General features: G+C 39.0%; 1 protein-coding gene across 3 annotated transcripts in view; it reads right to left on the bottom strand.

Moving 5' to 3' along the window:
• The window catches only part of trim44 (tripartite motif containing 44), a 45,553-nt gene extending 24,502 nt beyond the window's left edge, over positions 1–21,051 (bottom strand). The window contains exons 1-6 of one of the 3 annotated variants that reach the window (XM_039615341.1): positions 20,769–21,051; positions 19,329–20,010; positions 17,981–18,058; positions 9,871–10,167; positions 4,323–4,345; positions 2,730–3,434 (exon numbers count right to left, since the gene is read on the bottom strand). In XM_039615341.1, the coding sequence (XP_039471275.1) occupies positions 3,239–3,434; positions 4,323–4,345; positions 9,871–10,167; positions 17,981–18,058; positions 19,329–19,973 (1,239 nt within the window). In that variant the 5' untranslated portion in view covers positions 19,974–20,010; positions 20,769–21,051 and the 3' untranslated portion in view covers positions 2,730–3,238. Of the gene's footprint in view, positions 1–2,729; positions 3,435–4,322; positions 4,346–9,870; positions 10,168–17,980; positions 18,059–19,328; positions 20,011–20,768 lie in introns of those variants that run through there. The other 2 variants (XM_039615342.1, XM_031756496.2) reach the window with 2 other exon arrangements.
• Between the last annotated feature and the right edge of the window lie 3,904 nt (positions 21,052–24,955).

The raw sequence follows: 24,955 nt of genomic DNA on the forward strand, positions 1-24,955 counted from the left end.
TCATTAATATCCAGTGTAATATTACAAAGTTCAAATGTTTAAAGTTAAAACACTTTTGTTATTAAGGTATGATTTCAATTTTTTTGTTTGAATAGGGTACAATTCTTTTCGTGGCTTGAAAAGCTTTTAAATCTACTATATAGACACAATTGTAAGTCAACACCAATGCATGATTTTTCCCAAAATACTTCTCTTAAAGGCATCTCATATTCTGTATTTGTACTGTAATATATGGCCAGGATGACAGGCTAAATCAGAGGTACAGCTCACTGTGGGAAGCAAAGAAAACAGAAACCTGCCTTCTCTGACAAGACCTAACTTAAAGATGGGTCAGCTTTCAAAAATACTCAGAGTTACAACTGTCACACTAGAAAGTGTGAAGCAGAATTTTACAGAAATGCTTGGGTAAGTTTTATTATTAGAGAAAAAAAACATCAGACAGAGTAAATATAGACATTAGCCCTAGTGTTGGGACCGGTTAGCATCCTGAACCTATTTTAGCAAATTATGTATAGAGGTGTGTTCATTAGATATTCACATCTCTAACACAACTAAGTTAAAACTAAGGCCAAACAGGGCAAACATCCATCAGCCATCAACAAATCTATCACATGTATGTGTGGGCGACAGTCATATTAAGGCTGACTTCTGCCCTTGCTTAGAGGCTTGATAATGTGACAGAGCAGAATAAAATAATCCCATGAACGGTGCCCCACTGACTTCTTTCTGGCAAGCGAAGCTCCAAAACTCACTCACTCAAAAACACATTCAGTCCTACAAGCCGAAAGGCAGTTAAATTTGTTTACGCATTTGCTAAAAATAGGCCTCCAAAAAGTCTAACAGAAAGGCAAGTGCAAGCCTAGTGCGTAGAATTCCTTAGTGTAAAATCTTTTTCTGTCAATGTCATATTTTATTTTCTTCCATTTCTCTCTTAAGCAATACCTCAGGAGACAACATAAAAGTGCCTTTCAGGAACCGAAAATCCGCTATACTAGTAAATCCATTTCTCCCCATCCTTTCCTTGACTGTGGATGCATGTTTGTGTGTTCAGACAGCATGCAACACACATCTGTGATCACTGGCAATAGTTGCAAGAAAGTTTCTGAACTCTTTGGAATCACCTCGAGTTCGTCACTGATTAATCATAAAATGGGTCTGATCTTTATGTAACTCAGAACTGAACACTAAGAAACTGACTAAACTAATAACACACCACTATACTTTTCATGTCTTTATTGGACTCAGTCCAGTGCAAGCTGGAAAAAGTTCAGTGCTAATAGCTTCTTCAACAGCTACTTGCTGAGCTGGGAGAGAGTGGACTGTAGAGGTGCACTACCTACAAATGAAGTAATAGCAAAACTGGCTACTGGCAAAGACTACTCTTCTTAAAAATGACTAGTTGTTTTGAACCTCAATCGCAGTAATGTAGACGAAGCATTACAGAAAAAAAAAACACTACAAAAAACCCTGTAAGACATGGATTTTTAATCAATCCACAGAGAAACAAAATCAACAAATGATGGAAATACAGAACAGCTGCAGCTCTCGTGAAAGCAATGGGGTAGGCAAGGGTAACGACAAAAAGCACCTACAGTAATCTCTACAAAATCAAAAACACTGTAATTTTGTGCATTCATTCCACTTCAACCATTTTGTGTTGCAAGAATGGTGGAAATGCAGACAGCACAAATGAATATACTTTCCCTATGCTCTCCCACTTTTCATGAAAATCTGCAACAGGCAAGACAAACGACTGCTGAAAAGATACGGTTCTTTGCAGACGTAATCAATGCAGAAATTCTGCTAATTGCCCAGGGTTTGCAAACTTTTTCTTCCAGCTTGTACATATATAAGCTATGAAAGGGAGAGAAATGCCTATTAACTTTAATTTAATAAATACTTGTAAAATTAAATTTATAAAACAGATACATTAAATGCCAAACGCTGCAAGCATGAGATATTTCCACCTTCAAGCATTTATCTATGAGCACATGCAGCATATAAAACCACCAAAATGATTCATGAAGAGAGATAAGAGATAAATTAGATAAATGACGACAAATAATGTTCCAATTCGCAAATCTGAATTCATACAAACCTTACACTCAAAAAGCTTTGTACACTTTAAATCCACACCAGACAAACACATATACAAACATATGTAAAAACTTAAAAGTCAGGAACAAGGGCTGGAAGGGAGGCGCTCAGATTAAAGCTAAGGAATAAGAGTGAAATTTGCAATGCATCATATTAGAACCAGCAGAGAAATGGTTAGGAGAAGGAGGAGGGAGCGAAGCAAGATTTATATTCAGAGGAGGACAAATCTTGGCAGGCATGGAGTACCTATGTTAAGCGGCTTGGGGAGAGGCAGGGGTTTGTATTGATGAGCAAGACCAGGAAAGATGTGTGTGGGTGCAGGATTGTGGTCCTACGGGAATGCTCTGTCTACGGCAGCGATATGGGGCTCAGACAGCGGATTAGTGTTTCTGCTCCATAATCAATTTGCTGTCTGGATCCCATTGCACATAACCCTAAACATCCTTTCCATGCTTGATCCTCTAAAATCTATTTTCTCTTTCTCTTTATTTCCTCCCTACACCTATTCCACTTCATCTCTTTTTCCTGCTTCCCTTTTTGTTTGCTTCACCTTCAAGTTGTAAGATGAGTAAGCCCCCAAAAAAAAAAAAACCCCACCCCAAAACAAACAAACACAATCCTACATCAAGCTCTTTCAAACACACCTTTCTGGTTTTTTCCTTTCATTTGTCTCCAAATCGGTGCCATTTTACACCAGCCATGGTAAATTCTGCACACACTGCGTTTTAGTGTAATATGTCGGAGTAATTATATCAGGGTGTGTGTGTGTGTGTGTGTGTGCGCACACAGAGATGTAGAGGTTAACCTTGACCAAAGGCAAACTATTAGCTTCATTTCACCCTCGAGTCCAAGCTTGCCGCCATCTGGTCTACAACTTCAGGGTCATAATAGTGGCTGACCAATCAATAACACACTGCATGTTGGCACCATGCGCCAGCCCTGGCCAATGTGTTCATTTCTTATTAAAAAGAACATTACACTCCAGGGAGAAAATAAAGTACATTTCCCACAATCAGGCAGCACAAATGTCAGCAGTACAAAGTTTAATTAAAAATTAAAGTTCTATTTGCTGGAAACAAGGATATTGTCCATCAAAAGTGTAATACATGCCACACAACTATTTTTATATTCAGTCTTTACGTTAAATAAATATAAAATTATTTTTCTTTAAAGACAGATCAACTGGCATTTGCTGTAGCTGTCTGAATCTGTGTATTGTGTGTATTTGTGTGTCTGTCTGTGTCTGTAGAGGGGAGGAGTACTTTTGAGATGAAAGCCCACAGAGACAGCTAAGCAGGAAGGCAGAGACAACAGATGGTGTTAGGAGTGCTCCTGTTCTGGTGGAAGAAGGTAGAGAGGTTTTCATGTCAACAGATCAATAAGACTGAGACTATCCATTTCAGATCGCCTGACACACACAGACAGAACGGTGAAAGACAAAGTATAGACAAACCACGACGCAAATTAACACATAGTAGCTGAGAAAGAAATCTCCCTTCTACACGTCTGTAGGCACACCTTACCCGCTTTGAGACATTAGAGATGTAAATACAATGATGTATAAGATAGTGAGACTTGATCCTGCTGATGATGCAGCGATCCTGTCAGAAATGCATGCAAGCCTAGATACGCCCTAAATTTATCACTGATAATATTGTATTCAAGGATTAACTATGGATCCAGACATTAGTTAGGAAACATGTTAACCATGTTTTTTCTTTTTAAGAAACTTTTGGGCTTTTTGAAATGGCTCAGATGAGGGAATGCATGCACATATACACATGCACACGTGCACGCATCTTGCCAGCAGCTGTTCTGAGCACTTTTATTGGACCAGGCAGACTGTCACCTCTTCTGATTCCAGGGGGACACTCAGAAGAGGACTACTAAAATGAGTATTTTGTCTCATCCTCTTCATGCATGGTCTTACTCCAACCTGATGGCTCAAAAGCCTACTTGCATGGTGATGTGACTGAATAGGTTTGGAGGCATGGAATGGCTTGATGTGTGTGAGTTTGGGTGATGTTTGAGGGAGGAAATGACAGGTTGTTAGAGGGAAGGTAAAAAAAAAAAAAGTTGTAAGGTGTGTGACTGTATGTGAGATGAATGCTAGTTAGAGTCATAGTGGATGATGTTGGAGAAGGAGGAGGTACAGAAGGGTCTTCAGTCACAGTTAAACTATTCTGCTATAAAAAGCTGAACATGAATCATACGGGCAGTCTTACCTTGGCCTGGCCTCAATGTTGTGCTGAAAATAATGACAAATAGAGGACAGGGGAGGTTTTATGGACTGATGAAATGAGGTGAGTCTTGATGGGCCAGATTGGGCCCTCGTGGCTGGATTGAAAGAAAATAGTGAGAGAGGTTTCTGGAAGAAAGAAAAGAAAAATATTTAGAAAAACCCATTTGACATCTTTTTCTGCATGCATTTTTACAAGGAGTAACAAACAGTACACCTCTCTGAACAGTGTCTGGGAAAATAACTCAATTTAAATGAGTGCAGTCCACAGCTGGTGTGGCTTAAAATCTGACCCATTAATTTTTAGTTTCATTTTGCACTTGTGCTCATGTATATTCATGAGCTTTTAAAGGAACAAACTGGAACAAAGCTGCAAACATTACTCATGTGCAGACCGTTCTATTTAATTTTGATTGGAGCTTAAAAGATTTTTCAATGTCACACTGCCAGCGTGGAACACTCATATCATCATTGCAAGCAAAATGCCTTTTTTATGTGAATACCAACTAAGTAAATGAAATCTCATCCAATCCTAGAAGATGCAAATTCATTATTTCCCGAAGCAAATCTGTCACATTTAAATTACTGCTCGACTGTAGACATGAAATCTTTACAGTGAGAAATTAACATGCCATACATACATGTTTATACATGTGTTTATATTGAACACTCCTGTTTTTACATTGATGAAGGTATAGACTTAAACAATGACACTCCTACCTCCTTGAAATGTTTTTGACTTGGCTAGATGTTTTATAACCCCCCCCCCCAATCCATTTTTTGTTGTCCTCTGTGATGTTGCATTCATTTTGGTGTTGCTAAACTGGCCAATATTCCTTCTGTTTAATAACGCACCAGATTGCTGATTTGGCCACTCCTAAAGGTTTTGCTTTCTCTCTGATAGGTTTATTTTGATTTTTCAGCCTAATGATCGACATCTCTTTGGACCTCATATGGAAAGTACCAGTAAACAGCTGCAACTTCAACACTTGGAATCAACTCTAGATCTTTTATCCCCTTAATTTGTCATGAAATACTGAGGGAACGAGCCTGGAACTGATTGCAAGTCAATTAATTTCTAGCCTCTGAAAATAAGGGACTGTGTATAAAAATGGCTGTAATTCCTAAACAGCTAATACAAAACTTGTTTTTTGTATCAACCCTTGAAATTAAAGTTGAAATGTTGCAGTTTAATCAAATCTTGGTTGTCCGATTTAAAATCTACTGCAGTGGTATACAGAAGCAAAATGACAAATTGCCCAAATGCTTATGAATCACTATTAATCTTGTTTTGTCTGTGCCGTTAAAGCAAATATGGCTTTTTAATGAGGTAAATCACATTTTAATAGAAACTTCCATTTCATTTTTTTAATGAAATGGAAGTTTTATTTAAAAAGGCCTAATAGGGTTATGCATACTAGCTGTTAAAGGCAAAATATATCATATTCATGTCCGTTTCACATTTCACCTTATCATGCAAGTCTTTTTTTATTGCAGGCCAACTGTCTATTAGTAACACATAATATATTTCTTTGTTTTGACTAGATCAGTTTATGAGTACAAATAAGGCTTGTGTTACAGTTCTGCTGTGTTCATCATTTTTATTTTGTCCAATTAAGAGTTTTTAATGGAACAAAAATTAAAAGAAATGTGCAGTTTGAAAGAAGATGTCAGCTATAGGACTATGGTTACCTTTTCAATAGAGACAAAAATATCCCTTAAGGTCTGAATAAGCCCAGATTCAACATTTCCTACATTATTCACATGGCCTAGGGCAACTTAGTTATTATGTGCACACATAAAAACTGGTCTCTCAAAGCTGGAAAGAAACCACAGTCAAACAGTCATCAAACAATGCAACCAGGAGCTGCTCAGAGAATTTAAAACGAAAATATCCTAAAAGAATGATCTGTTTTTCAAACAACAACTTAATCTTATTTGAAGCTTTAAGCATCAACTGAAAAGTGTAAAAAATGATCTGAAGCAAAAAAATATATTTCATTTGACACCCCATTTGTACAGTCATAAATAATAAATATAGAAAAAATGAAGGGAAAAAAAAAAAAATTATTGTTAAAATATTATTTCTTATCATTTTCAAATGGTTTAAACCAAAATCCTGCTAACATGTATAAAATATTAAAACCGAACAAAGCAGACTTGGGTCAGAACTAAGTGAGGGTTAGGTCACTTGTTCTGACTCGGATTGCCTGAATAATGAGGCTTCTTAGCTTTCTGTTCATGCTGGATCTTCTTTATAGCTTAGTGAGGTTCAGTGTCTGTTTTTCTAAGATATAATCCGAGAAGAACTTAGAAATCCACTTCTGTACTTATACGCTAAGAATTTCACATAAACTCTGTCTGCACAGTATTAACCGTGTTTAGTCTACAGTCAGGCACCTGTTGTGTACCATCTTCTATAGTCCTCTCGTTTTAGTGTGCATGTTCAGTTACTGTGTTTGCTGTGCTCTCTGTGTATCTGTATGGATATTTTAGCTGACACATATCGCCCTTTTAGCTGTAAGACTCTGCTTCCTGCCCAGGGGCATGTGTGTTTTTTTAATTACTGTACTGTCATCAGTAATTGTTTAAATAAACACAAATTTAATGATTATATAAATGAGTACCTACAGCCACTTTTTAATGAAAAGATGGAAATTGAGCAATGTGATAACAAATAGACTGTAACTTTTAATATTTTTGTCTAACTCCTTTCACTTGTTTAATTTTCATCCAAAGGATGTTAAAAGGATGGGTCTGCGTGCAAGATATATTTTACATCAAAGATTATATATCCCACAGACTTGCAGTTACATGGCCACAGTATTTGGCCTTGATATGCATACAAAGCAGCAATTGTCTGAAAAGGTAAATCCTTCTTTTCTTGTAAAAAGTTGGACTCAAAGCACCAATTCCAAAAGGGCTGGAGGGTGAACTGTAGCTCCCGGGCTAGCAGGATTAGATTGAGCTTTACAAGAAGAGAAATAAACAGTAATCCAAAAAAGCAAACAGGGACTGCATACAGCATGTGAAAAGTTTTCAGACCCCGTTCTAATTTTCCAAATCTTGTTAAAATGTATTCAACCCATTTTCTTCCGTATAAGTCTGTATGTAATTCTCCACAATGTCAAACCAAAGGAAGGCTATGAAAGTATATTGTTAATTCATTATGGGAAATCCTTACAGAAGCACAATCAGTAGCATGGCACTTCACCAATAAGATTTTTATTAGTGGGATGGTCAGATGCAAGCTATTTCTAGGAGTGCTATAAAGCATCTGAAATGAACCATTTGGCCACATTTCCCAACCACATGAAACCAGGCACTGAGCCTCACTTCATTAGTATAATCCACACAATTGAAAACTGTGGTTGCAGCATCATGGTGTGGAAACTAGTCCCAAAAAAAGGAGGAAAATAATGGATCCAAAGCACAACATCTAACAAACTACCTAAGGCACCAAGTAAACAAGTGTGGTTTTGGGTAAATTCTATGAAATTCATAGTGTGACCCAACCAGATTCTGACCAGCAACCAACATACCATTTATCATCTACCATCATAGACGGATCTTAAATGGTTGTGTACTAAGGCTCCCATCCAGCCTAGATAAAAGTTTAAAAAGACTGATCCCAAATTTGGCTAAACATCCAGTCCTATCAATAATTGGTGGAGTCATCAAAAATGTTTAGTTTCATCCATGACAACATGAAAGGTTGTTACCCAACACACTGCAGGAGGACTACATGAAACATGCAACAGCTACAAGTGCTGTGGGAACACCAAAATGTTGTAGATAAACAAGTGAGTGATAGCATCAGATGGTACTGTATATTCACTTGAATACGCAGCAAGATATGTAATAAGTGAGCAGCTACTTAACTTCTCTTTCTGTACCGACACAAATCTCCAGTGAACGAATAACGCTGCTTTTTAGTTACTCCATTAATAACTAACACATGACAACAAACAGCTTACCCATCGACATTCATTTAGGGCCATAATGAACTTGGCCCATTAGGATTAATTTCTCAGCAAGAAAGGCAATCTACACATCAGCTACTGCCATTACTACAACCTACTTAGTTGTGCACAGAACCTCCAGGGAACACTCAAGCCTCCTCTTTTAACTGCAGTGACTGAAATATAGAGAGTGACAAATGGACCAATGCGATATTTTAATTTGGGGCCATGAGCAGTAAAAGCCTTCTCTTCAATTTTCAAATGAGACACGCAGTGAAGTGCCACAGAGTTTGATGCACATGTGAGGAGATGGGTTGCAACCCTTCACAGTGCAAGAGGTCACATACATGCAAACCTTAATAATATATAGTGTAGTTGCACACATGTGCAGGTGCGTGCAGTTCTTTGGCACAAGGTGTAAACTTTCACCAAGGGGCCAATATGTAAAAAGACTAAATGTGTTTATAACTGCCAATACTATAACAAAAGGGTATTTGGCCTTACATTGCAGCCAAAAGCTTAGGCTTTATCTGCATCTATCTACATGCATCACATTAACAGAGGAGAGAACAGTGTCTCTTTTCAGCTGGAACAAAGCTGTGCATGATGGCACCTGTTCTCTTTATAAATGTTGCTGTTTGCAGAAGGTTTCTTAAGTATTTGGAAGAAAATCATCTCAAGTGGACGACCTGGGATCAAGCGCCCATGGCTGACAGCATTCTTCTTGAAACAAAGATCTTATGTGCAAGACCATTTTCAGGCCTAATCACAAGCAAATAAACACAGCTTTATGTAATGCTGATAACTGTTCTGTGTTGCAGTTCTTGTTGTCTATTCATCCTACCTTAAAACTACCTATAACCTTTTTTAGATAAGAGCAATAGCACTGATTTTACAAGCATATTCTCATGTTACATGAGTTAATCATTCTTTCAAAATCCTCTCAACAGACCTTGTGCTGTGATGTTGCTAATTAGGGTGCCAAGTTCAATCAAACATGCAAGTAAGACATTGGCTTTTCATTAAATTTCTTGATCACTTGGTTAATGTTCTAAGACTGGTATGTAAATGACATTTTTAGGTCTAGTTAGTAAACAAGCTTGTTTAAATATGCAAATGGAAAGGCTCCAGTGTACTGGGTACAGTATAGTTTCTGTGGCTGCAAGCCTGCTGGCATGCTTCGATTCACGACATACATTTTGACGGTAAGCTTAAAGCTCTAGGTAGATGTTAGTGTCTGAGACTGTGTGGACTCGTCTGGTGACTTTGCATTACAATGCATCAAGATGGGATGTGTCCCACAGGCAGATTTCATTATAGTAAAACAGGAATGACTGCTTTTATATAGTCTCTGCAACACTATAGTTCCTGCTTAACTGGTCAAACAAATAGGTAGCATAAAAGTCTAAGAACATAAAGAAAATAGTTATAAAATAATTAAATAAATAAATAAATAAACAAAAATCAGATTTTGTTTAAAAGGCACAACAATTATATTCCCCATTGCATGTAAAAAGTTTAAGAAAGTAAACATTCCTCATAAAAACAAAACGTTATGAATGTTACTCTTACCGGCACTCTGTGAGCTGCTCCAGGCCCTGCTAAAAGGGCCTCTACTGCCACTACAGGAGCTATTGCCTGCGCCTCAGCCTGCTCCAGCAGGCATAGCTGGTGTGTTATGTTGGCCATTTCTTCCTGAAGCTTTTCAGTCTCAAGAGTGATCTCTGCGATTTTCTCAGCAGCAGATGCTGTGAGGAATGCTTCTTTAAGGTCTACCAGGTGAAGGGTCCTCTTCTCTTCCAGTAGCACCAATTTGCGGAGCTCCTCAAACTGACTGTTCACATACTCCTCAAGTTCCTCAGTAGACATCTAAGATATGTAAACAGAAATGTTGAAAGAGTTCAAAAAGACAAAGAAGGAAACAATGAGAAAGAAAGAATGAACAGGGCAAATTTAACTCACCACAAAACAGAGAAATACAGCCGCCACAAATTAACCAGAATAAACCACAATGAGCTACTCAAAATCTGAATGCAGGGGGGAAAAGCAATTAAAAGCGATGCATGCGAGGGTCAGATAGGGACTTTATACATTTAAATGTGAACATTATTCCAGCAAGCCTACAGGTCTCTGTCATGCATTAACTAATTGATAGCATATATTAGATTCCCCAAAGGCAAACTCCATGCATCCCATCTGCAGATAGAGATCTCAGAGGCTCCTTCTACCACAGCAAGCCATCTGTTTTGGCTTTCAAGGCAGCAGAACTGCTCACTGAGATACCTTTTTAATTCCTTTGCCCATTCCCCAATGAGCCTCTCTTTAGCTATGACTCATTACGTTAAAACACCTCAATAAACAAACTCGTTCCTGCAGTCCTTCTGTCTAGACAAAACTCCACCTCCAATGAAGATGCTGTCATGAGGTAAAATAACCCAAAATCCCTTGTCATGATCTCTGCTCCTGAATATAATTGCTTCAATCTATGAACATCAGCTGCTCTGTCTCCCGTTTTCCCTTGAGCAGAACTTCACTTTCTTCCTTTCCATCTATTTAATCTTGTTTCCCCTCAGTCTCCCTCTCTCCAGTGAAGCAAAGAATCATCAGTCTTTACTAAGGTTGGCAGAGCCATGGCCCCTGGGGGCCCAAAGTTTTATCGTGTATTTGCCATTTCTGCACAAGCAATCAGATTCTCCAAATTGCCCATTAAACCAAGCACAAGAAGTAACACTTTTAATTTACTTTCTTTGTATGAGGAGAGAAAAACATGCACATTGCTCATTCTGAATAAGACAGAGGGAGTTAGTTAACATCTAATTGGAAAGCAAAGAGTTGTTTTTTCTCTTATCTTCACCAAAATCAATGCCATGAATATATTTCTCTCAGATAAAGAACAAAAAACTACAACTGGGTTAGACTAGTAACAAAGTTTCATTCATTGTCAAGACCTACTTGTATCAAAGCCCCCCATTGTAGAATACTGGAGAGATAGGACCAGCATTGACTACATGAGTCTCGCTGAGTTCATTTATTCTAAAATGCCAAAACAACTGTGATGCTGTGTGGAATGTAAATAAAAAGAAAATGCAATAGTTTTCAAATAATTTAAAGTTTATAGAAAATAGTACCAAGGAAACACATCAATGCTGAAACTGAGAAGCTGTATTACTTGTTTTTAAAAAAACACTCTGAAGTTAATTCTAACATGGCAAAATATTTAAAATATGTCAGGAAAGACGCAACAGAGTAAAGTTGAGACAGTGAGTGCCTCAGGACTATAAATAGGCAGGGGTTCACAACTATATGAGCAAAAACATGGACAGATGAATGTTTTTCACTGTAGAATTTCGATTTTAAACATTCTAATAATCTGGACAAATGTCTGTACACAAAAGGACTGTACACAGTCTTTTTTGCCACAGTGAAGGCCAAGGCTGAACATCTCATTGGCATTGTGGCTGGTGTGATCCCATGTTGTTTTGTGGTCACACAGGCATTAGATAATAGACCCAAAACAGTTAAATCAGGAACCATAAAGAACAAACCTTCCCAAAGCAAAAGCTATGGTATGAATACACGGAATTAGGCGTCCTCTCTCTCAACCATCTCTAGTGGTTCTCTCTGAGGCCCCATGGCCTATGAGGCAGATGGAGGCTGTGATCCTGGATCAGTTCTTTGTTTGTTGAGAAGCAAGAGCTCTCTGCCATCGGACCTTTCACTCAGCAATGAAGCTTCTCTGAGAATTTGTCCCGATTGGAAAGTAAGAAGGAGGAAGCACTCATGCGTGCTAATCTTCATTTGCAATGCTGCAAACTAAGGCCACAAAATGAGGCCTCAGGAGGGACAACAGTCCACTGCTTACTGGGAACTACTTGGAGTAAAGATACAGCATGAGCATTCATTTGTTTCTTAAGTGCCATTTTGAAGCCTCGATATTAGAAAAAAATCCAAATCAAACAAACAAGTAAATACATGAAAAAAGGAGAGGGGTTGATCGTAAAATTGCAGCCTACATGGATAACCCTCCATTCTGAAACAAAATGACCAAGATTTACAAAGTTAGAGGGAGAGAAAAAAAAGCTGTTTTTCCATAGACTTCCAAAGATCGGAAGTCTTTTTGGAACCACAGCTAACACCATCTGGTGGCCTATAAATAGAATGCAAGTTGAAAACATTCCCGCATTAGCTGATTTTTGTGACCCATAACTACGTCCATGTTTTACACCATTAGTGACTGAATTATAAAAGCAGCAGCTGTGTTAATGACACAGCAAGACAGAGAATGGCCTTGACTTTCTGCTAAGACTGAAATTTGTGACTGGTCGTGTTATTCATTAGGGCCGAAAAAAAAAAAAAAAAAATCAGAAAAAGAACCAAGGCCATTGAAAGGAAAAATACACAACTTTAAAAATTTAAAAATTTTCGTTTAATTTGTAGTCAACTCCAAAAGTTTCAAAAGACTGCTCACGGTCTATGAGCACAATGATCAAAACATCTCAAATTAACTGACTGATACAAAGGTTCAAACTTTCCCTGTTTTTAAGGGATGAAAAATAATCATCTCTTCTTTTTGTTTTTAATTGGAGTGGTAAAAATGTTTGTGCTTTAGGGATTTATTTTAAGCAACAGAGTTCAGATAGATTTGTTTCTCTGTTCTTCCAAATCACAGCAGACGCTACTGCCTATTCACAGCTCTGTTTGGTGTGATGCTTTTTTAAAAAGGCTTAAAAAGCATTAATAGAACATTAGGACTAAATGGATTTGAACTGTCCTTGCCCTTAGCAACAGTGGCCCTGTTCCAAGTGAACACTACTCTCCCTCACTCTCTTTTATCTCTCCCAGAAACTAGATTTTCCAATTTAGCCTCTAACACAACAAAGCAAGGGACAGAAAATTGATTTGAATAACAACAGCTCTGCTATAGTCATATAAAACAATAAGAAAAAAGAGAAGCGGCGGAAGTTATAAAAGTGAGACAGGAGGTGTTTGGTTTTGCAATAGCATAGTTTCAATTTCCAACACCTTTTTATTGGTTTCAGTAAAGGAATGTCAGCCAAGAAACTTTCTTGGGAATGATACTGATAAATTCAATTAAAATGGAAAAATAAAAGGGGAATGACAGCTCTAAAGAGCAAAAGGAGGTAGGAAGAGAAAGAATAGGATAAGGTAGAGAGGGGTGAATAAACCTAACACTACCAAGTCTGCCAAGTCTTTTCATGTCTCTCCTGTCTATTCTTCAACCTCAGCTTCCTAAGACACCTTTAATGTGTCTGCTGCTCTTGTAGATTTTATGAGGCAGGGAAAATGGATGTATCCACTACACACACATACACAGTTGTGACTGGGCTGATACTGCTGTGCTGCTAATGGAGTCTTCTCTCTGTAGCTGAGAGGCTCTGTGGACTGCATGTGCCCTAGACAGCACTCTGGTTGGCAGAAACGAGTAAAAAGTAAATAAAACATGAGATGAAGTAAATATGCTGACTACGTACTGCTGTGGTTTTGAAACCCCAACATGCTTCACCTGCTCTCTTACTATAGTTAACTTCAGGTGACTGACTGACTGGCTGACTGACAGACGGCCATCTTTACTCCTCAAATTATGTTACGCCTCTGGCCCTCTATTAATATGTATGCAGTTTTATCACTGTTTTTCCCCCTTATATTCTAGTCCCCTGTGGAGAATTACAATATGAGCTCAGAGATTAAAATCCCCAAGCCTGTGGCAAAGTACATAAGCAGATTAGAATTAATAAGCAAATGCAAGTCAAGGGTTAAATCTTCATCCACCTCTCACCTACACACAGTCAGCCACTCAGACCCTCTTTCTCTCTGAAGTGTTTTAAGATGTCAGTACCATGCAATTTAACCTCCTCCAGCTCCTCTTTTTCTTTACCCTCTATTTTATACGTGCACACACACACACACACACACACACACACACACACACACACCCACCCAACTTTTCTCAGCGCAAGTAGTCATTCTGACTTGCCTGTCATGCATAATAAGTGACGCTGACATTTGAGAGAGCCGAAAGGACATGCCGACATGCCACATAATAGTCTCTAACACAGTGCCCTGTGAGCAAGCAGGTAAGAGGTTTTCAGCAAGCACACTGCACATCCACAGCGAAACAACCCCAGACTAAACGTTCAGGAAGTCCTTGGGGTGGCACTGATATTTTACTATGATAATACACATGAACTTGGGTGGGGTGCTGGCTGCCAGAAAACGTGTTCTCTCTCACAGGCCAGTCAAATTAACCGGTTACACTACGCCACTGTGCTTGGGTCACATCTCTGCATGTATTCAACAATGCTCTTGTGTGCCACGGCTCACCGATGGGTTCTGACACAGTTATAAAAGCAGAGCATACAGCAGAACAGGGGCTGTAGAGGTGGTTGAGAGAGAGAACAGGTACTGCAGCTTTAAATGGTAAATAGCCGAGACCACGGACGCACATTCCCAATCCTGCCTTTGTTTGTCACACCTCTCAGTGCACAACTCCTAGGTATATGTGGTCAGGTTTTATTTTCAGTGGCAGAACATGCCCCCGCTATGGCATCTGTAATGGAAATACAGCAACTGCTTTCAAGGCTGACTTGTCATGAAAATTCAGTGTGAATAGCTATTGTTTAGGCTGACATTAAGAAAAAGGTTACCATGTTTGTTTTTGGAGGGCAACCTAAAAGATTTGATGAAAATGGTAAAGTAAGGTTACAGCTGTGTCATGATGATTGAGACAATCTGAGAAGAAGAAACAAATCTATGTCACATATCCCGCCTCTCAATGCCTACACCAGCAGGTGCCTTTGCAGAAGGCACTACCACCAGTAAGATGCTGGTACACAAAGCCAGCCCTGCATGTATGAGTCAGATGTGTGTGTGAGCCATAGAATTTGAGTGGATTTAACAAATGAACAAAAGTAGTGAAATAGCACAACAGTCCTGTAAAGATACGATCTTCATTATTATATTGGATAATTCGTCCACCTTATTTCCTTAATTAGGAATTATAAAACAATAAAAATTCACTGCAATGCAACATTGTATTTTACACAATATGCATATTCTGAGTCGAAGACTGAATACTTGATTTTTTTTTTTGTCAGCTTACCCAGTTCAAAAAGGGTTTAACAACAGCTACGGGGCATTCAGTATTCAGCACTCTTTATTTTTTTACATGACAATGCCTAGATCACAGTCACTTTGAAAAATACAACCTCTGACTTGGCACAGAAGTGCTGAGTCAAAAAAGTGAAATCAAGCGAAGTCTGAAAACGTCATGACTCAGTAATCACACAATGAAGCCACGCTTCAAGCTGACTTCTATCTGCAGAAACCTAACACAATAGGGAATATCTGTGGTCTGTGCATGGAGCAGCACAATGAATATACACAATGCTGAATCCCTTTACGACATAATCTACTTCTATTTTAGACTGCCGTTTCTGACACTGCACTGTCTATATCATATTTATAACTGCACACAAAAAATGTAACAGACTAATATCTTTTTCCTTGTTAGGGCTTCAAATCATGTTCGATCATAGCTACAGAACCTACAAAATCAAACAAGTTGCTGCTACAGATATAACCTAGTTGATTTAAAAAAAAAAAAAAATCGCTATTCATCTTTTTTTTTAAAGAAGCCATGACAAAGAAATAATGCATACAAGGACTTCATATCAGTGACATCCCAACTGTGCCAGCATAAATATGCATTTGCATTTAAAATATACAAATGCCCAGTGCCTGCAGCTTCAGTTTGTTATGACTGACACTGCTTGCCCTGAATACGTCCATGGATATGAATTAAAATCGACCATCATTTCCTTGACTCTGGAGTTACTCCCAAGTAAGTAAAAAACCTTCAAGCACCTGGCTTTTTGTATAAGTACACTGTTTTTTGCTCTCTAACTCAAACCTCTTATATTTAACAGTTGTTAGCTACGTCTCCTAAGACTAAAACAATTCAAGGACCTGAAATTGAAATGGTCACATCTTACAAGTATCTAGGGATCATTATAGATCAGAATTTGTCATTTAAGACTCACATTCAAAGGCTTGTGTCGGTTAAAACTAAAACTAGGTTACTTTTTAGAAACCAATCCTGTTTCTCCCTCCAAGTGAGAAAACACTTGATTCATGCAACCTTTTACCTTTATTGGATTATGGTGACCTGCTTTTTATGAATGCACCTGCCCACTAACTAAAGAGGTTGGATACTGTGTACAATTGTGCTTTTACGCTTTATTACTGGCTATGGAAATCGTGTACATCATTGTTCTTTGTATGCTGCTGCTAAATGTCCATCTTTGACCATAATCTCATATCCCGACTCTCCCATTGGTTGATCTTTAAATCTATAAATGTAACTCCTTAAATTCTGGTTCCATCTTTATTTATGTGTTTATATGTGTAAAACCACAACCAATACAGTGTTTTAACTGATGCATGAAACGATATTTTTACATATTGATTGTCCCAAAATTTCGTGAACAGAATTGGGTGCTGCGGGAAAAGCCTGTTCTAAATATGCTGAGTCTGGTTCCTTTTTTAATAATCTGCTTCTCATCCGTAGGAACTGAAATTATCACGTGATTCAGTTACCTTTGAAAAGTTTCAACAAGTCTGTTTTTGTGAAAGGAATGAGAGAATAACTCTTTACTCAGTGTGATTGTTTTTATCCATCCATCCATCCAAACAAGCGCTTGTCCGTCTGTATCCTTATCCAGGGAGAAAGAGCTTTAGGAAATTAATATCCCACTACTGTCAAAATAATGAAAAAATATTGCGGTACACCCTGGACAGGTCGCCAGTCAAAACAAACGATAGGCCAAAACGATAGACGAGACAGACATACCATTCAACGCCCTAGCTAAATTCCATCTTTGCATATTCACAGACTAGTGACATTTTGCTCTTATCCATAAACCTATCCTCAAACTGGTTCCATCTTATTTATGTGTTTAGTGGGAAAGCCAGTACCAATACAACCTTCGTCAAACAATATCATACAACTGATTGTCCCAAAATGCAACACAATTGGGGAAAAAGAAAGACCCTGGCCTGATGGTGGAATTGAACTTAGGACCTTTACCTTGCTGAGTTTAAGTCAGTCTTAAAGGAACCAGAGAACAGCTCTTTTACTCAGTGTGATTGTTTTAATGTACTCTTAATTTGATCTGTTATTGTACATTTTACACATGTTGGTATGGGATATTGTATTTGTTTTAAATGTTATATACCTATGTGGTATGTGACTTTTGTTGCCATGATGCCAGGTCTCTCTTGGAAATGAGATTTTTAATCTCAATGAGATTTTTACAAGGATAAATAAAGGACTAATAATTTATGTTCTGTAACACTTACAGGTTGTTCAGCTGTCTCTTAAATGTCAGCTTCAAAAATAATCTGCATATTCAATCTCAAAACACATGGCACAATCTCACTAAAATCCAAATTAATATACAGATGGTGCCCTGTCACCCCTTGCATGGAAATCAAAACCACCTTTTATCACCACAAATATATTCAAACTTTATTTTAATACGTGCTGGTATGAGCTCATTAATTAAGAACAGACGCGTGCACATTTATTGGGAGAGGTTTTCTAAAAATGGTTCTTTGCTGTATAACAAGTGTTATGCTTCTGTACGCAGGGGTTAGCACTCACCTCAGGGTTGGTCCACTTGGTCTTGATCTTCTCAGCCATCTGTTGTGTACAGCCCAGCAGGTCATAACCCTGCCTGCTCTGCAAATACAACAGACAAACAAGCGGTAAACACAGCACAGTAGGCCACTATAAAAACAGCACACACAGATATTCTTTTTGTGCAAGTCAAACAAGACATGCAGCAGGCTAATTATTTATTCTCCTTAATCTTGCAGTCATTCAAAAGAGCACCATTGAGTTTACATTTTAGTTTAAAACTCTACACAAAGACAGTGTCAAAAAAAACTCTTCTGGTAGTAAAATAACATTATGAGGAGAATACAGACTACGATATTACATATTTTGACATGCAACATACAAGGTGTTAAAGTTTCTCCACAAGAGTACATTAACCCAGGAACCAGGATTAAAGCTAAGGGATGTTTAGACTAAACACTGTGGCCTTGGGCTGTATGTCTGACCCTCTTTGTCTGTAATCAATCCATATGTGTCTGTAAATGTAAGTCAGTTAAGTGTATTGCTCTACTTTTGTTTGTACCACCAAAGACAACACTGCAGTTCTACACAGTTAGGTTTCACTGACTTTGGATGACCATTTTCAAATAAGGCTCCTGCTCAGACTTTCTAAATCAGTTTATTTCACCGCTCACAAACAAAAACCTCTGTTGCTCATAACATTAATTCAAAACTAAGCCCTTGTTTCTGATCATATCACCTTGTTAAAACGTCCTCTGTGCAATAGCACAGCCCAAATGTGATCAGTGTGCTGAACATCTGACCTGAAATGAAACTGTAATCATCAGAAACACCATGTTCTGCATAAATGAACCCAGATTTGATGGACCTTTTTTCACAAATCCAACACATTAACATGACTTACTGGACCAAATGCAGTGCTTCACTAAACAACTTGTGACTCAGTGGCTCTATTTAATATGCCTGAAGAGAAAAGGCCATCTGGGAAAACAGAGTAAGGGTGAAGCCATAATTGGCACCAAACCAAAAGGGACATCGGGGTGTATTCTTAATGTTTCATTTCTCTTTCACAGCTTTCACAGGAATGAAAGTGTCTGTAAGAATTAATTTATTGATGAAGACCTGTGGGTTATCATGGGACATTGTTATATTTAAAATATAACACATGAAAAAATATTTAAAGAGCCCTCTCAAGTCAACTTGAAGACAATGATTGGCACACTACCTAATACAAAATTAGAAATGCAAACTAGACATGTGACATTGTATGTTTCAGAGCAAATACTGTTGGGGGCATGCCATAAAGATTAGGTGCACTATACATATATATATACATATATATATGTAAACCTTACATAAGTGTGCATCTCACCTTTTGCCAAACGTAGGCTTCATGCAGAGTTATGATCTCATGTTCCTTGTGCTCACCTTGCACAGCACACACCACACAGATGATCTTCTCATCAGGTTTACAGTAGAGGGAGCCCTCCTGCCCATGCTCCTTGCAACGCAATCTCTCTACTGTGACACTGTTTCTCTTCCCATTGTCTTCAGCAGCCCCAGCCTCTGGCCCTGCTTCTGCACCCTCAGCTCCCTCGCCGAGCTCTGCTTCCACAGGTGGAGAGTTATGGGCTCCTTCTCCTTCCTCAGGATCAACCCGCTCATTCCCATTAACTACTGCCACTCCAAGAGGTGCCATCCCATGATTTGCACCCATTTCAGCTGCCATCTCTCCCACAGCTTCATCCTCAGCTGCACCTCCAACTCTGGAGTCCCTGTTTGTGCCAAGACCATTTGCCTGTGTGCCTTCATGGTTATAGGGCAATAGCATATGATGCGTGCTACTGGCGTGTCTGTCTGCATGGATGGGGCAGAAGGCAAAACTGCAGATGGGGCACACTTGTGTCGCTGGCTGGGCCTCATCAGGCTCGCACGCATCGCATGAACCATCCATCTGCGGCAACTCTTCTTGTTTCAGTTCATTACAACCTGTCTCAGGTTCTCCGTTGTGCTCCATGGTGGCTGAAAAAATTCAAGGTATCAGATAGCCAAGTCTGATAGGAGAGAAACAGTGAGAAGAAGACAGGTTATAAATAGCTGTGACCTTCTGTAAACACATCTCATCTTTGCACAAGGGAAAGTCCAAGATTCTCAGGACTAATCCCCTCTGATTTAATATTCCCGAAACAGATGTTGTCAGGCGTCTACACGAAATGCCATCGAGTGCCATATTACAGCACAAGCCCCACACATACACACACCACATCTGCAGTCACTGAACTGCCTTTGTGTGCAAACACACTCACTTTGTTTACTGACTCACAAACAGAAAGTGCTGAGTGTGTATGCCTGTGCCCTCAGCATGACCAAACACTCCCCTGCTCTCCTTCTTTCACCTCCCTGGTTATGTCGTCAGGCCTTGACCTTTTCATATCTTGTTCTTTTTTGTTTTTATGTGCACTCCCCACCGCCCCCTTTCAGACCACTCTGCAGGAGTGAAGCTGAACAGAATGAAGAGAGCACAGATGCATGCCTGGCTGGTACACACTTTTTTTGTCTCCTTTCTCTTTCTCCTCGAAGCCTTCCTCTCTTGAGCTCTGTTTGTGTACTCTCTCCACTGCTGACACAAACAACCGATAGAAAAAGTGCTGTAATGGAGAGAAAACTCCCCCTCTTTCGCTCTTCCACCGCCCCTCTCTGCCAGTTCTCTGTCTCTTACTCACATTCACACAGTGCCTCCTCACACAAACACACAGACATTTTCTCCCTCATCCTGCAGGGCAGTTTGCAGCAGTCTGCAGTGTGTACTTACTCGTCTGTCTTCCTCTTCCCTCGTGTTTTCTCTCCAGGGCTTATTTTGAGCTAATGTGGAGTCAGTGGAAGAATTAGCTTGACGGCTAACTTCCTTAGCGCAGCCGTCGTACTTTGAATTCTGCAGCTGAGCTGTCGACTTATCTACTTTTACTTTACAGCACAAAGGGAGCTCCAGCGCTAAACCGACAACGTTTACTTCCTTATTTTTGTCAGCTGCTGTCTTCTTTTTTCTACTTCCTGCTAGCAGTCTCCTGTGTGTTTGGGAACAGTAGAGACACACAGAGGCGGGAGAGAGAAAACTCGTTTGACGAGTAAAACCAAGACAGAGAAACTCTGACCCGAAGCCTCGTATTTGTTGTGTTTGGGTTAACATTTTTCCGTGCTTTATTTATTCATATAAATATTTTATCTATTTATTTTTACTTTACAAATGCACCTAAAGCCCCAAACGACCTTGTCATGTACTAATATATCACCGGTCACGAGGTTAGACGAGGTCTTCAGGGCCATGCCTGTTTTGTTTTGGGGTGAAATCTTTGCACAGAATATATCTTTAAGGGATTTCAAAACAAGATCTGCGCGGACTTTCACAGACGGGGTCAAAATATACACATGCGCTGAAATGTATGCATACGTTAACGTAAATATTTTAATAAGTGGTTCTGATGACTTCACAAAGCCATGGCCCATAAACTTCTTGGTGGGGATCATGACTGACAACAACTGGCAGTTTCTATTTGCCAGCATCAAAAGGATTTGTTTAACAGTGCTCACTGGACTGAAGTGAACTCAAAACAATGGGAAAGTCCAGAGAACTCACTGAAGATCTGAGAGGGAGATTTGCACAAGTTGGGAAGTTATCTTGGAGCCTTCATCAGTTCAAACAATTGTATGTACCGGTAAGTACAACTTATTTGTGTGTGTCACCACTGCCGAGGGCTGGAAGAAGACAGAGACTGTCACCTTTAAATGAGAAGAAGTTGGGTAGGATGTTCAGGAACAGCTCAGCAACCACCAAGACTCAAGTCTGCCATGAACTGGAAACTGTAAGAACTCCAGCATCAATGTCCACATTGAAGAGAGTTTTACATTGCTGCACAGGCTGACAATAAATCTCTTGGACGTTATTCTCAAAGTCCCAACATAAACTGTATTGAAAATTTGTGGACTATACTTAAAAGCAAGGTCCATGCCAGGAGCCCAACCAATTTATATGAACTCAAACTTAAAAGGCCAAAATTCAGTGTTATGTGTAATGCATGACATTGGATTACTGTCATCCTATTAAATTTTTCAGTAATGTAATGTGTTACTGTACTAAATTTAATCATCACACTGTCATTACTTGCGTTACATAGATTCAGTTACCTGAACGTAGGATGAATGGAAAGGGAAGAAATCACAAACATGCTGTTTTCTTCCTACACTACAATCAGCTGATGTTAATTTGTGTTCAAGGAGAAATGGTGGGATGTGTACAACTTTAGAGGAGTAGCGATGTAGACATTATGTTTATTTATTTATTTTTTGCAGTAAATGACAAGCATGATGGTACAGCGCAAACTCCATCTATGATAGAAGCAACCATATTATACTGCTAACACAACTTTGACTCTTTTAAGCATCCGCACATGCTAACTTAAAGCTACACAAAAATCTTCTAGTTTACAAAAAGTTCAGCTGTTAAATCAGTTAAATACGTAGTATATTCAAAATAAACACATACATAAATGTAACTAAAATAACCTGGATGCAGTAGGTTTAAAATCACAAATATTTACTGAAATATAGTATTGTTATACTAAGAGAAGAAAGCCAAAGCACATCTGCATATAAGTCATTTTTCCAACAAGTAAAAAACATTATTTAAGGTGTTAATTAAAACTGAGCATTTTCATAGCAGTAGCCTTGGAATTATGAATTGAATGCAAAAAAAACCCCTAAAAGCAACCTTACATTTTTATGTGTTTAGTTGGCTCCTATTGTCATCTTTTGCAGTGGCTCAAAATAGGATGTGAGGGTGAGAAGACATTGCTATACTTAATTTTATAGTTAACAGAAAGAATGGATGCCTCCATCTAAAGGGCAGTAAAGGAAGGGTTCTTTACAGCTGATGCATACATTTGTAAAAAAAAATTACAACAAAGTGAGTGGCAGCTATAAACTCCAATGTATTCATTATATAATACGGGAAAAGGTTCAGCTGGAAGAGTAGACGAATTGAGAATTTTAGCATGGGTGTTAATGGGGAGTTTCTAATTATGATGTCTGCTTTACCCTTCTGTTCATGTCCTTACCATCCATAAAACTGCACTGAGAGACAATGGAACCGGATTAGAGGTCTGGAGAGAGACACAGAGAGATGATGCGAAACAAGCTGTTCTCTGTAGAGAGAGCTAAAAAGGCTATTGAGCTGGGCTTCACACAAGCAATATTTGGCAAATAATTGTTGACTGTTAGTCCGATTTGAATGGCATGTCATAAATAACCATAAACTGTGTTCCAAAAAAGGATTCTGCATCCACTCAATATGGATCCTGCTGCTGTTTTTGCCAAAGTTTGTGAGCTGCTTTGTCGAGTAGAGCTCGTCCCGTATATCTTGTTACCAGAAAAGATTTCGTCTCAATGAAAAAATATTTAACTGGCAAAATCATATTTGCTTTGGCATCTTGACATAAGGATTGAAAGTGAAGCTGTGTTTCAGAGGCCATTTAATCATAATCAGGATTAGATTTGTCGAAGGCTTGTAACTGTTAGCACAGACGTCACTGCAAAATCACATTCAGCTTTGTATTATCGTATATGACTGAGCCTCGCTACATGGTCAGTGTGAAGTTTAATGGCATCATTACTGTCTTGCAGCACAGCAAAAGACAGCATCATCTTGCATTCTGCATAAAACTGAGAACAATTAAAGGGCTCATTGACTTGCAATTCATTAGAATAAGCGCTCAATATAACTACAATATGGGTCTGTGGTAGAGAGATCGGTTCTTTTTTTATCTACCCAGGAACTGTAGTGAAACAAAATGTGACACACAATAGGAGCTAAAATTATTTACCTAAAATGGGCTTGTGCAGCTCAGAAAAGCCTGCACATGGATGCTGGAAACACAAGGCACATTGAGCTCTCAGAAATGCCAGCCAAGAGTGAAGGAAGGAGCTTTGGCAGACAAGCAGAGCAGACAGAAAACACTTACCTAATGCCTCAGTTTTAACATTGTTTTATTGGCACGAGGTCAGCCTTGGGTCTTAAGATTAAATGTCCTTCAGTGCAACAGCACTGGTCTGTCAGAGGAGGAACTCTTAAAGTGAGTTAGCGCCCCTCAACAGCACCCCCTCCCCCATGGCTCCCTCTTATTCGCTAATATTTCATTCTGTCACCCTGCTCCTCATTTGCCCTCTGGATCATTCCCTAGATGCTCCTGACTTTGCCACAACTCTTTCAACCTGTCATAGGTGGAAAACATGAAACAGAATCAATAAGCTGTTTTGTGAGGTTGTCTGTACATCCCTGTAATCTGTCTTATGAAGAAGGGTAGCTAAATGTTCATGAATAAAACCTGTAACCCCATCGAAGCTGATCTGGAACACGGACTGCTGTGAAAAGAGACGTATTGGAGTTTTATTTTCATTCGAGTGGAGTTTTTCAGCTAAATTAGTATTGCAGCTTTATGAGATATGCCCCTTGGAGGAACTCTTTAAGGTTTATGTTCTGTGCATGCATGTGCGTGTTTCTGTGTGTGCGTGAGTGCGGGGCAAGGGAGCGACACCTGTCACGACTGATCGGAGGCAGCGAGGAACGAGATTCTGGTGAGGGAAGATGAAAATAAGCACAATTTGTGCAAGTAGAGCGCATATATGTATGAAGGACTGAGATAACGGGCGGCATTTTTCAAAAGTGTTGTCATCCTAAATATTGTGCAGTCAAGAGCTCACAGCATTTGCCATGAATACAAAATGCCCTCAATTCCAACATTGAACTTCAGTTTAAAGGGAAACTACATTATCTTAATATGGTCTTTACTATAAACACCACATTCTCTAAAGCCAGTGAAAATACACGGCATTCACACAGCATTATCTAAAACAGACTGAGCTGAATACATCAGCCCTACAAGAAAACATTTAAACAGGCTTCAGTGTTTAGTTTTGTAGAGGTTGTTTTACAGAGGTGTTTATTCG

This window comes from Oreochromis aureus, linkage group 7 (assembly GCF_013358895.1).
Source record: "Oreochromis aureus strain Israel breed Guangdong linkage group 7, ZZ_aureus, whole genome shotgun sequence".
NCBI classification, from domain to species: domain Eukaryota; kingdom Metazoa; phylum Chordata; class Actinopteri; order Cichliformes; family Cichlidae; genus Oreochromis; species Oreochromis aureus.